A 13,485-nucleotide genomic window follows, 5' to 3' on the forward strand; every position below is an offset into this window, starting at 1 on the left:
GGGCAGAAGTCCTGAAAATGCCTCTAGCTTCTGTGCATTGTGTATATTTAGGATTTTTCTGCGTCCATGAAGCTCCATTGCTGTGGTTTCCTATTAGTAGGGCCGCACAGCAGGTGCACTCACCATTGTGTACCCTCCTCTGTTTACACCAGACACCATAGAGAAAACACATAAGATCCTGTACAAACAGCGAGAGACGCCTGCACCAGGCACAGGTTTTATATGTTACCCCCCATATATGGAAGTGGAGAAAAGAAAACACAACCAGCCCCCCTATATCCAGGGAAGAGATCACAGAGTAATTACATACATCACCCCAATAACAGGAGCAGCGCTCCTCCACCCCTCATACAGGAAGACCAGCAGAATAGTGAGTGCAGCTCTGCAGTACAGTACAGGGTGTAATGAAATGATTGCCGGGGCTGGTGGGTCCTTCTGTAGTCCCGGCTCAGGACCTCCCCCAGTAGTTACTCACCTCTTTTCTGCATGAAGCTGAAGAGGTCGTCCAGGAACTCCTTCCTCTTGGGGTCTTCGTCCAGTTCGTAGAGCTGTAATAGAAAGCAGAGAGTCGGGATTAACCTTCTGAAGTGAAACCTCCCCTTAGTAGAGACCTGCAGGTCCTGTCAGACGTCTGTGTGTCAGCACTCTGTGACCTCCGTCGCCCTCCGTCCTGTCAGAGGTCTCCGCACCTGATACGTCTGGGTCACTTTTAGTTGATACTTTCACAAGAAACTCTACTGTGTCCGCCCTGATGTCTACACCCAGGGTGGGACTGGCCCACCAGAGTCCCCCAGGATCCTCCGGTGGGCCCTGACTCAACCCAACACTGAACCCCAGGGGTCCATCAGTAATTTGGAGGCTGCTAGAGTATATTTCCTAGGGTCTAAGGGAAACACAGTCCGACACTGTCTACAACATTTACAATCGCTGGGGTGGAGTTGCCCTATAACCCTCTGAGCCTGATGCCTCTGGAGGTAAGTTTCATCTGATACATCCCTGATCTGATCACAGGAAGCCTGTGGTTATAAAGTGGGTGAGACGTGACATTACATGAGAGGCCTGGGACCCCCGGGGGGCGCTGACGCCTCGTACAGTCAGGTCTGACGTGCGGCTCATGAGACGTCTTTATTAGTTGTCCTCCGTGGTGGAGATCCTGAGCTGCGCTCACCGTGTCACATGACTAGTACAAGGTCAATGTGATGGGGTCTGCCACAGGTGGTGTAATATACAATGAGGATCAGGACCAGCACCTCGGGGCCCAGTGTGTGCCACAGGTGGTGTAATATACAATGAGGATCAGGACCAGCACCTCGGGGCCCGGTGTCTGCCACAGGTGGTGTAATATACAATGAGGATCAGGACCAGCACCTCGGGGCCCGGTATGTGCCACAGGTGGTATAATATACAATGAGGATCAGGACCAGCACCTCGGGGCCCGGTGTCTGCCACAGGTGGTGTAATATACAATGAGGATCAGGACCAGCACCTCGGGGCCCGGTGTGTGCCACAGGTGGTATAATATACAATGAGGATCAGGACCAGCACCTCGGGGCCCGGTGTCTGCCACAGGTGGTGTAATATACAATGAGGATCAGGACCAGCACCTCGGGGCCCGGTGTCTGCCACAGGTGGTGTAATATACAATGAGGATCAGGACCAGCACCTCGGGGCCCGGTGTGTGCCACAGGTGGTATAATATACAATGAGGATCAGGACCAGCACCTCGGGGCCCGGTGTCTGCCACAGGTGGTGTAATATACAATGAGGATCAGGACCAGCACCTCGGGGCCCGGTGTCTGCCACAGGTGGTGTAATATACAATGAGGATCAGGACCAGCACCTCGGGGCCCGGTGTGTGCCACAGGTGGTATAATATACAATGAGGATCAGGACCAGCACCTCGGGGCCCGGTGTCTGCCACAGGTGGTGTAATATACAATGAGGATAAGGACCAGCACCTCGGGGCCCGGTGTCTGCCACAGGTGGTATAATATACAATGAGGATCAGGACCAGCACCTCGGGGCCCGGTGTGTGCCACAGGTGGTATAATATACAATGAGGATCAGGACCAGCACCTCGGGGCCCGGTGTCTGCCACAGGTGGTGTAATATACAATGAGGATCAGGACCAGCACCTCGGGGCCCGGTGTCTGCCACAGGTGGTGTAATATACAATGAGGATCAGGACCAGCACCTCGGGGCCCGGTGTGTGCCACAGGTGGTATAATATACAATGAGGATCAGGACCAGCACCTCGGGGCCCGGTGTCTGCCATAGGTGGTATAATATACAATGAGGATCAGGACCAGCACCTCGGGGCCCGGTGTCTGCCACAGGTGGTATAATATACAATTAGGATCAGGACCAGCACCTCGGGGCCCGGTGTGTGCCACAGGTGGTATAATATACAATGAGGATCAGGACCAGCACCTCGGGGCCCGGTGTCTGCCACAGGTGGTGTAATATACAATGAGGATCAGGACCAGCACCTCGGGGCCCGGTGTGTGCCACAGGTGGTGTAATATACAATGAGGATCAGGACCAGCACCTCGGGGCCCGGTGTCTGCCACAGGTGGTATAATATACAATGAGGATCAGGACCAGCACCTCGGGGCCCGGTGTCTGCCACAGGTGGTATAATATACAATGAGGATCAGGACCAGCACCTCGGGGCCCGGTGTCTGCCACAGGTGGTATAATATACAATGAGGATCAGGTCCAGCACCTCGGGGCCCAGTGTGTGCCACAGGTGGTATAATATACAATTAGGATCAGGACCAGCACCTCGGGGCCCGGTGTCTGACACAGGTGGTGTAATATACAATGAGGATCAGGACCAGCACCTCGGGGCCCGGTGTCTGACACAGGTGGTATAATATACAATGAGGATCAGGACCAGCACCTCGGGGCCCGGTGTCTGCCACAGGTGGTGTAATATACAATGAGGATCAGGACCAGCACCTCGGGGCCCGGTGTCTGCCACAGGTGGTGTAATATACAATGAGGATCAGGACCAGCACCTCGGGGCCCGGTGTCTGCCACAGGTGGTATAATATACAATTAGGATCAGGACCAGCACCTCGGGGCCCGGTGTCTGCCACAGGTGGTGTAATATACAATGAGGATCAGGACCAGCACCTCGGGGCCCAGTGTGTGCCACAGGTGGTATAATATACAATTAGGATCAGGACCAGCACCTCGGGGCCCGGTGTCTGCCACAGGTGGTATAATATACAATGAGGATCAGGACCAGCACCTCGGGGCCCGGTGTCTGCCACAGGTGGTATAATATACAATGAGGATCAGGTCCAGCACCTCGGGGCCCAGTGTGTGCCACAGGTGGTATAATATACAATTAGGATCAGGACCAGCACCTCGGGGCCCGGTGTCTGCCACAGGTGGTATAATATACAATGAGGATCAGGACCAGCACCTCGGGGCCCGGTGTCTGCCACAGGTGGTATAATATACAATGAGGATCAGGTCCAGCACCTCGGGGCCCAGTGTGTGCCACAGGTGGTATAATATACAATTAGGATCAGGACCAGCACCTCGGGGCCCGGTGTCTGACACAGGTGGTGTAATATACAATGAGGATCAGGACCAGCACCTCGGGGCCCGGTGTCTGACACAGGTGGTATAATATACAATGAGGATCAGGACCAGCACCTCGGGGCCCGGTGTCTGCCACAGGTGGTGTAATATACAATGAGGATCAGGACCAGCACCTCGGGGCCCGGTGTCTGCCACAGGTGGTGTAATATACAATGAGGATCAGGACCAGCACCTCGGGGCCCGGTGTCTGCCACAGGTGGTATAATATACAATGAGGATCAGGACCAGCACCTCGGGGCCCGGTGTCTGCCACAGGTGGTGTAATATACAATGAGGATCAGGACCAGCACCTCGGGGCCCGGTGTCTGCCACAGGTGGTGTAATATACAATGAGGATCAGGACCAGCACCTCGGGGCCCAGTGTGTGCCACAGGTGGTGTAATATACAATGAGGATCAGGACCAGCACCTCGGGGCCCGGTGTCTGCCACAGGTGGTATAATATACAATTAGGATCAGGACCAGCACCTCGGGGCCCGGTGTCTGCCACAGGTGGTGTAATATACAATGAGGATCAGGACCAGCACCTCGGGGCCCAGTGTGTGCCACAGGTGGTATAATATACAATTAGGATCAGGACCAGCACCTCGGGGCCCGGTGTCTGCCACAGGTGGTGTAATATACAATGAGGATCAGGACCAGCACCTCGGGGCCCGGTGTCTGACACAGGTGGTATAATATACAATGAGGATCAGGATCGGCACCTCGGGGCCCGGTGTCTGACACAGGTGGTATAATATACAATGAGGATCAGGACCAGCACCTCGGGGCCCGGTGTCTGCCACAGGTGGTGTAATATACAATGAGGATCAGGACCAGCACCTCGGGGCCCGGTGTGTGCCACAGGTGGTGTAATATACAATGAGGATCAGGACCAGCACCTCGGGGCCCGGTGTCTGCCACAGGTGGTATAATATACAATGAGGATCAGGACCAGCACCTCGGGGCCCGGTGTCTGCCACAGGTGGTATAATATACAATGAGGATCAGGACCAGCACCTCGGGGCCCGGTGTCTGCCACAGGTGGTATAATATACAATGAGGATCAGGTCCAGCACCTCGGGGCCCAGTGTGTGCCACAGGTGGTATAATATACAATTAGGATCAGGACCAGCACCTCGGGGCCCGGTGTCTGCCACAGGTGGTATAATATACAATGAGGATCAGGACCAGCACCTCGGGGCCCGGTGTCTGACACAGGTGGTATAATATACAATGAGGATCAGGACCAGCACCTCGGGGCCCGGTGTCTGCCACAGGTGGTATAATATACAATGAGGATCAGGACCAGCACCTCGGGGCCCGGTGTCTGCCACAGGTGGTGTAATATACAATGAGGATCAGGAGCAGCACCTCGGGGCCCGGTGTCTGCCACAGGTGGTATAATATACAATGAGGATCAGGACCAGCACCTCGGGGCCCGGTGTCTGTCACAGGTGGTGTAATATACAATGAGGATCAGGACCAGCACCTCGGGGCCCGGTGTCTGCCACAGGTGGTGTAATATACAATGAGGATCAGGACCAGCACCTCGGGGCCCGGTGTCTGCCACAGGTGGTGTAATATACAATGAGGATCAGGACCAGCACCTCGGGGCCCGGTGTCTGCCACAGGTGGTGTAATATACAATGTGACTGGTGGTAATTATCAGCGCTCCGGCACATAATGAGGTGATATAACGGAGCAGCCGCTGCCACAACAATAATTGCCGGGTCAAGAGGCCCTTCCACTTCTCCAATAACTGAGACGTAACGATCAATAGATACAGCTGAGCGCGGCGCCACAATCACACGGCACCTACAGCATAGCCCCTGCAGCATAGCCCCTGCAGCATAGCCCCTGCAGCATAGCCCCTGCAGCATAGCCCCTACAGCATAGCCCCTGCAGCATAGCCCCTGCAGCATAGCCCCTGCAGCATAGCCCCTGCAGCATAGCCCCTGCAGCATAGCCCCTACAGCATAGCCCCTGCAGCATAGCCCCTACAGCATAGCCCCTACAGCATAGCCCCTGCAGCATAGCCCCTGCAGCATAGCCCCTACAGCATAGCCCCTACAGCAGTGATGGCAAACCTTGTGGAGACCGAGTGCCCAAACTACAACAAAGACCCGCTTATTTATCGCAAAGTGCCAACACAGAAATTTAATTAGTGATTTATACTTCCTTCTCTGTCACAGTTTTCATTGATACCAGCCCCTGAGGACACCAATAAAGCAGAAAATAGTCCCAGGTAGCGCTGTCACTATGAAATACCTCTGTGCACAGCAAGTCCTGGTCTGTCTGGGACTGCAGGAAGATATCTGGAGTCATCTCTGGTGATGGCCTGAGTGCCCATAGAAAGGGCTCTGAGTGCCACCTCTGGCACCAGTGCCATAGGTTCGCCATCACTGCACTAGAGCATAGCCCCTGCAGCATAGCCCCTGCAGCATAGCCCCTACAGCATAGCCCCTACAGCATAGCCCTGACTCCCAGGGACTGGTACCTGACCCTGATAGACGAGGCCGATAGTAATAAGATCTGCCGCCTTCTATAATTATACTCTGTCCTGAGCATAGCCGCACTACTACCCACCAACTACCTGCTGCACATGGCCCCTGAGATGTATCTGAGCTGTGTACAGGTAGGTGGCCCCTGAGATGTAGCTGAGCTGTGTACAGGTAGGTGGCCCCTGAGATGTAGCTGAGCTGTGCAGATAGATGGCCCCTGAGATGTAGCTGAGCTGTGCACAGGTAGGTGGCCCCTGAGATGTAGCTGAGCTGTGTACAGGTAGGTGGCCCCTGAGATGTAGCTGAGCTGTGTACAGGTAGGTGGCCCCGGAGATGTAGCTGGCTGTGTACAGGTAGGTGGCCCCTGAGATGTAGCTGAGCTGTGCAGATAGATGATCCATACCTCCCAACCGTCCCGGTTTCGGCGGGACTTTCACGGTTTTTCAGCTGTGTCCCGCCGCCCCGGGAGGTTAAGAGGTTATCACGCTTTCCTCTGCATTGTCCCGGGCCAAGAGACTTTGTCCCGTCTCCTGGTCCCGGGACACACCGGCTGCAGAGACAGAGGAGGCAGCGCGGAGGCTGTGAAGGCAGAGCTCACAGCAGTGCACGGCCCCTCCTTCTCCTCCCCCGGGCCGCCCCCCTCCCCCTGTGTGAGCTGCTGCGGGATGTCTAAGGAGGAATCAACAGGAGGGAGGGGGGAGTGTCACCTGGAGATCCTGAGCTCCCAGCACAGAACATGGCACAGCAGGGCCCCTCCTCCTCCTCCCCCCCTGTGTGAGCTGCCACGATCTCTGAGGATGAATCTTCAGGAGGGCCTGCTGCTGTGTGACCCGGAGACCCTCTGCTCCTGAAGCTGTGGAGGTGGAGGGGGCAGCCTGTGTGATGTGCCCCCCTCCAGAGTCTACAGACATCCATTAGGAGAATCTGCACAGCAGGGATGAGGTAGGACACAGCCTGACCCCCACAGTAACCTGTAGCTGTGTGTGCTGTGTGACAGGACACCTCTATCAGGGCTTGTATGGCAGCTTTGTGACATACAAGCCCTGAAATAATCGCAATGTCTTGTGAACCGCCAGACATTGCGATTATTTTTCCCTTCTCCACACCAAGGGGGATATAGCCATCAGTGAGCTATTAACCCCTAGGCACACCTGGACATTATACCACATCCCTTCGGCTAGATACTTAGCGCACCGGGACGTAGTATAGCGTCCCGCTTCTGGCAGCTGTCTATCACAGCTGACACCGCGCTGTAACACCCGCGATCGGAGCTGACTCCGATCGCGGGTGTTAACCCCTTACACGCCGCGGTCATGCATGATCACGGCGTGTAAGGCTGTTCCTCTTCTGGGCAGCCCCGAGGACTGCCAAGTGCCCTGGGGCTGCACAATCTCCCTGGAAGACAGTTTACACTGCTCTACAATGAAGAAGTATTGTAGAGCAGTGTATTGGACTTGAATAAAAAATAAATACATGAAATTATAAGCCCCTAAAATGTCACTTTCCCATAAAAACACTTAATAAAGTATAAAACACACAAAAACACAACCCCCACACACATACATATACCGTATATTCCGGCGTATAAGACGATCCCCTACTTTCCTGTTTAAAATATAGGGTTTAAGATATATTCGCCGTATAAGACTACCCCTTTTCCAACGCATACAAAACACAGATAAAAATTTAAAAAAAACTGATTTGAATTTAACATGGTCCTTTTTTTAATGTAAATTCTTATGACATGCAGGTATATAGCAGGAAAACTGTCGCTCATAAACATAAGGCATACAACAACAACATTACAGCACAGCCCCCAGTAGTATACAGCACAGCCCCCAGTAGTATACAGCACAGCCCCCATTAGTATACAGCACAGCCCCCAGTAGTATACAGCACTGCCCCCAGTAGTATACAGAACAGCCCCCAGTAGTATACAGCACAGCCCCCAGTAGTATACAGCACTGCCCCCAGTAGTATACAGCACAGCCCCCAGTAGTATACAGCACAGCCCCCAGTAGTATACAGCACTGCCCCCAGTAGTATACAGCACAGCCCCCAGTAGTATACAGCACAGCCCCCAGTAGTATACAGCACTGCCCCCAGTAGTATACAGCACTGCCCCCAGTAGTATACAGCTTGCCCCCAGTAGTATACAGCACAGCCCCCAGTAGTATACAGCACAGCCCCCAGCAGTATACAGCACAGCCCCCAGTAGTATACAGCACAGCCCCCAGTAGTATACAGCACTGCCCCCAGTAGTATACAGCACTGCCCCCAGTAGTATACAGCACAGCCCCCAGTAGTATACAGCACTGCCCCTAGTAGTATACAGCACAGCCCCCAGTAGTATACAGCACAGCCCCCAGTAGTATACAGCACAGCCCCCAGTAGTATACAGCACAGCCCCCAGTAGTATACAGCACAGCCCCCAGTAGTATACAGCTTGCCCCCAGTAGTATACAGCACAGCCCCCAGTAGTATACAGCACAGCCCCCAGTAGTATACAGCACTGCCCCCAGTAGTATACAGCACTGCCCCCAGTAGTATACAGCTTGCCCCCAGTAGTATACAGCACAGCCCCCAGTAGTATACAGCACAGCCCCCAGTAGTATACAGCACAGCCCCCAGTAGTATACAGCACTGCCCCCAGTAGTATACAGCACAGCCCCCAGTAGTATACAGCACTGCCCCCAGTAGTATACAGCACTGCCCCCAGTAGTATACAGCTCGCCCCCAGTAGTATACAGCACAGCCCCCAGTAGTATACAGCACAGCCCCCAGTAGTATACAGCTTGCCCCCAGTAGTATACAGCACTGCCCCCAGTAGTATACAGCACTGCCCCCAGTAGTATACAGCCCCCAGTAGTATACAGCACTGCCCCCAGTAGTATACAGAACAGCCCCCAGTAGTATACAGCACAGCCCCCAGTAGTATACAGCACAGCCCCCAGTAGTATACAGCACAGCCCCCAGTAGTATACAGCCTGCCAGCCCCCAGTAGTATACAGCACTGCCCCCAGTAGTATACAGCACAGCCCCCAGTAGTATACAGCCTTCCCCCAGTAGTATACAGCACTGCCCCCAGTAGTATACAGAACAGCCCCCAGTAGTATACAGCACAGCCCCCAGTAGTATACAGCACTGCCCCCAGTAGTATACAGCACAGCCCCCAGTAGTATACAGCACAGCCCCCAGTAGTATACAGCACTGCCCCCAGTAGTATACAGCACAGCCCCCAGTAGTATACAGCACAGCCCCCAGTAGTATACAGCACAGCCCCCAGTAGTATACAGCACTGCCCCCAGTAGTATACAGCACTGCCCCCAGTAGTATACAGCTTGCCCCCAGTAGTATACAGCACAGCCCCCAGTAGTATACAGCACAGCCCCCAGCAGTATACAGCACAGCCCCCAGTAGTATACAGCACTGCCCCCAGTAGTATACAGCACTGCCCCCAGTAGTATACAGCACAGCCCCCAGTAGTATACAGCACTGCCCCTAGTAGTATACAGCACAGCCCCCAGTAGTATACAGCACAGCCCCCAGTAGTATACAGCACAGCCCCCAGTAGTATACAGCACAGCCCCCAGTAGTATACAGCTTGCCCCCAGTAGTATACAGCACAGCCCCCAGTAGTATACAGCACAGCCCCCAGTAGTATACAGCACTGCCCCCAGTAGTATACAGCACTGCCCCCAGTAGTATACAGCTTGCCCCCAGTAGTATACAGCACAGCCCCCAGTAGTATACAGCACAGCCCCCAGTAGTATACAGCACAGCCCCCAGTAGTATACAGCACTGCCCCCAGTAGTATACAGCACAGCCCCCAGTAGTATACAGCACTGCCCCCAGTAGTATACAGCACTGCCCCCAGTAGTATACAGCTCGCCCCCAGTAGTATACAGCACAGCCCCCAGTAGTATACAGCACAGCCCCCAGTAGTATACAGCTTGCCCCCAGTAGTATACAGCACAGCCCCCAGTAGTATACAGCACAGCCCCCAGTAGTATACAGCACAGCCCAGCATTAAAAAAAAAACTTATATACTCACCCTCCGGTGGCCCCGATGTGCTGCGCTGCTCCCCTGATGTCCGCGTGGCTCATCTTCAGTCTTCCGCGCCGTCTTCTTTCTTCTGCCGGGCGCCGCCATTGATCTTCCCCGGCAGGCGCCTAGTATGATGCGCCGCTGCTGACGTCATACTAGGCGCTGCCCCGGGGAAAAACATGGCGGCGCCTGGCAGAAGAAAGAAGACGGCGCGGTAGGCTGAAGACGAGCCGCGCAGACATCGGGGCCACCGGAGGGCGAGTATGCGCCCCGATGTCTTTTTGAGGCTGCCGGCAGATTTTTGAGGCTGCCGGCAGCCATCGCTGTGAAAACCGGTGTTTTCGCTGCAATATGCAGCAAAGACTTACCGGCTATGGTGAGGGCTCAGCCCGTGAATACACAGAGGGCGGTCGGGATTACCGGCGTATAAGACGACCCCAGACAAGACAGAAGATTTTTCTGTCTTCAAAAGTCGTCTTATACGCCGGAATATATACGGTATTTTGGTATGTAACAATCTGTAAAAAAGAATCGTTACTGGACCTGCACGGTAAACGCCGGAGAAAAAAACGCAAAAAAACTTTCCAAAAAAAGATTTTTAATTAATACCTTTTAAAAAAATGCTCTAAAAAGTGATGTAAAAAATGTTCTGCACTCTAAAACAAGACCACTAAAAAGAACAACTTAGCATCAGAAGATGGCAATATGAAGAGGAGGTTTTAATTTTTGTAAAAGTATAAAATCATTATAAAACCTATAATTTTGGTATCCTTGGGGACAGGAGAAGGAAACTGGAGGAGGCTGGGGTACAGGAGGAGAAGGCTGGGGGAAAGGAGGCTGGGGGGACACGATGATGCTGGAGGAGGCTGGGGGACAGGAGGAGAAGGCTGGGGGACCGGGGGCTGGAGGACAGGATGATGGATGCTGTGGTACAGGAGGAGGAGGCTGGGGGACAGGATGATGCTGGAGGAGGCTGGGGGACAGGAGGAGGAGGCTGGGGGGACACGATGATGCTGGAAGAGGCTGGGGGACAGGAGGAGGAGGCTGGGGGAAAGGAGGCTGGGGGGACACGATGATGCTGGAAGAGGCTGGGGGACAGGAGGAGAAGGCTGGGGGACAGGAGGATGGAGGACAGGATGATGCTGGAGGAGGCTGGGGGACAGGAGGCTGGAGGACAGGATGGTGCTAGAGGAGGCTGGGGTACAGGAGGAGGAGGCTGGAGGACAGGATGATGCTGAAGGAGGCTGGGGTACAGGAGGAGGAGGCTGGAGGACAGGATGATGCTAGAGGAGGCTGGGGGACAGGAGGCTGGAGGACAGGATGATGCTAGAGGAGGCTGGGGAACAGGAGGCTGGAGGACAGGATGATGCTAGAGGAGGCTGGGGTACAGGAGGAGGAGGCTGGAGGACAGGATGATGCTAGAGGTGGCTGGGGGACAGGAGGCTGGAGGACAGGATGATGCTAGAGGAGGCTGGAGGACAGGATGATGCTAGAGGAGGCTGAGGTACAGGAGGAGGAGGCTGGGGGACAGGAGGCTGGAGGACAGGATGATGCTGGAGGAGGCTGGGGGACAGGAGGCTGGAGGACAGGATGATGCTAGAGGAGGCTGGGGGACAGGAGGCTGGAGGACAGGATGATGCTAGAGGAGGCTGGGGTACAGGAGGAGGAGGCTGGGGGACAGGATGATGCTGGAGGAGGCTGGGGGACAGGAGGCTGGAGGACAGGATGAAGCTAGAGGAGGTTGGGGGACAGGAGGCTGGAGGACAGGATGATGCTAGAGGAGGCTGGGGGACAGGAGGCTACAGGAGGAGGATAGAGGACAGGAGGAGGATAGAGGACAGGAGGCTACAGGAGGAGGGTAGAGGACAGGAGCTACAGGAGGAGGATGGAGGACAGGAGCTACAGGAGGAGGATAGAGGACAGAAGGCTACAGGAGGAGGATAGAGGACAGAAGGCTACAGGAGGAGGATGGAGGACAGGAGGCTACAGGAGGAGGATAGAGGACAGGAGCTACAGGAGGAGGATAGAGGACAGAAGGCTACAGGAGGCTACAGGAGGAGGATAGAGGACAGGAGGCTACAGGAGGAGGATAGAGGCCAGAAGGCTACAGGAGAAGGGTAGAGGACAGGAGGCTACAGGATTAGGATGGAGGACAGGAGCTACAGGAGGAGGATGGAGGACAGGAGGTTACAGGAGGAGGATAGAGGACAGAAGGCTACAGGAGGAGGATGGAGGACAGGAGGTTACAGGAGGAGGATAGAGGACAGGAGCTACAGGAGGAGGATAGAGGACAGAAGGCTACAGGAGGAGGATGGAGGACAGGAGGCTACAGGAGGAGGATAGAGGACAGGAGGCTACAGGAGAAGGGTAGAGGACAGGAGGCTACAGGATTAGGATGGAGGACAGGAGCTACAGGAGGAGGATGGAGGACAGGAGGTTACAGGAGGAGGATGGAGGACAGGAGTTACAGGAGGAGGCTGGAGGACAGGAGGCTACAGGAGGAGGATAGAGGCCAGGAGACTACAGGAGGAGGCTGGAGGACAGGAGGCTACAGGAGGAGGCTGGAGGACAGGAGGCCACAGAATGAGGAGGATAGAGAACAGGAGAAGGATATAGGGAAGGGGGCTACAGGAGGAGGATGGAGGACAGAAGGGAACAAAATGAGGAGGATAGAGAACTGGGACTACACCATGTGAGAAGGGGTAGGTGTAGGAGTTCAGATAGTATTATGTGTAAGTTTGGGGAGATAAATAAAAGTGCAAAACCAAATGTAAAGGCAGAATAAAATTAAAGAGGGGTCTTATATGGTTTACATGTTGCAGAGTTGCATTAGGGGATATTATATTGGTCCACGGGAAGGGGGGGGGGCAAATTAAGGGGTGTTGTACCATGGGGGCAAATTAAGGGGTGTTGTACCATGGGGGCAAATTAAGGGGTGTTGTACCATGGGGGCACCATCAAGGTATATATTATACTATGCCTGTGGGTGGGACAGTGGGCGTGGTTTAGAAAAAGGGGGAGGGGCTTTGTGTCCCTCTTTCTCTTGCCCAAAAGTTGGGAGGTATGTAGATGGCCCCTGAGATGTAGCTGAGCTGTGTACAGGTAGGTGGCCCCGGAGATGTAGCTGAGCTGTGTACAGGTAGGTGGCCCCTGAGATGTAGCTGAGCTGTGTACAGGTAGGTGGCCCCTGAGATGTAGCTGAGCTGTGTACAGGTAGGTGGCCCCTGAGATGTAGCTGAGCTGTGCACAGGTAGGTGGCCCCTGAGATGTAGCTGGCTGTGTACAGGTAGGTGGCCCCTGAGATGTAGCTGGCTGTGTACAGGTAGGTGGCCCCGGAGAT

At 54.5% G+C, this 13,485-nt stretch overlaps 1 protein-coding gene across 4 annotated transcripts in view; it reads right to left on the bottom strand.

Annotated features, from left to right (window-relative positions):
- LOC140114589 (sigma non-opioid intracellular receptor 1) overlaps positions 1-13,485 on the bottom strand; it is a 195,994-nt gene that overhangs the window by 49,790 nt on the left and 132,719 nt on the right. For all 4 annotated transcript variants that reach the window (XM_072132720.1, XM_072132719.1, XM_072132718.1 and 1 more), the window contains exon 3: positions 476-548. In XM_072132720.1, coding sequence (XP_071988821.1) covers positions 476-548 — 73 coding nt within the window. The remainder of the gene's footprint in view (positions 1-475; positions 549-13,485) is intronic.

Source organism: Engystomops pustulosus, chromosome 1 (genome assembly GCF_040894005.1).
Source record: "Engystomops pustulosus chromosome 1, aEngPut4.maternal, whole genome shotgun sequence".
Classification (NCBI taxonomy): Eukaryota; Metazoa; Chordata; class Amphibia; order Anura; family Leptodactylidae; genus Engystomops; species Engystomops pustulosus.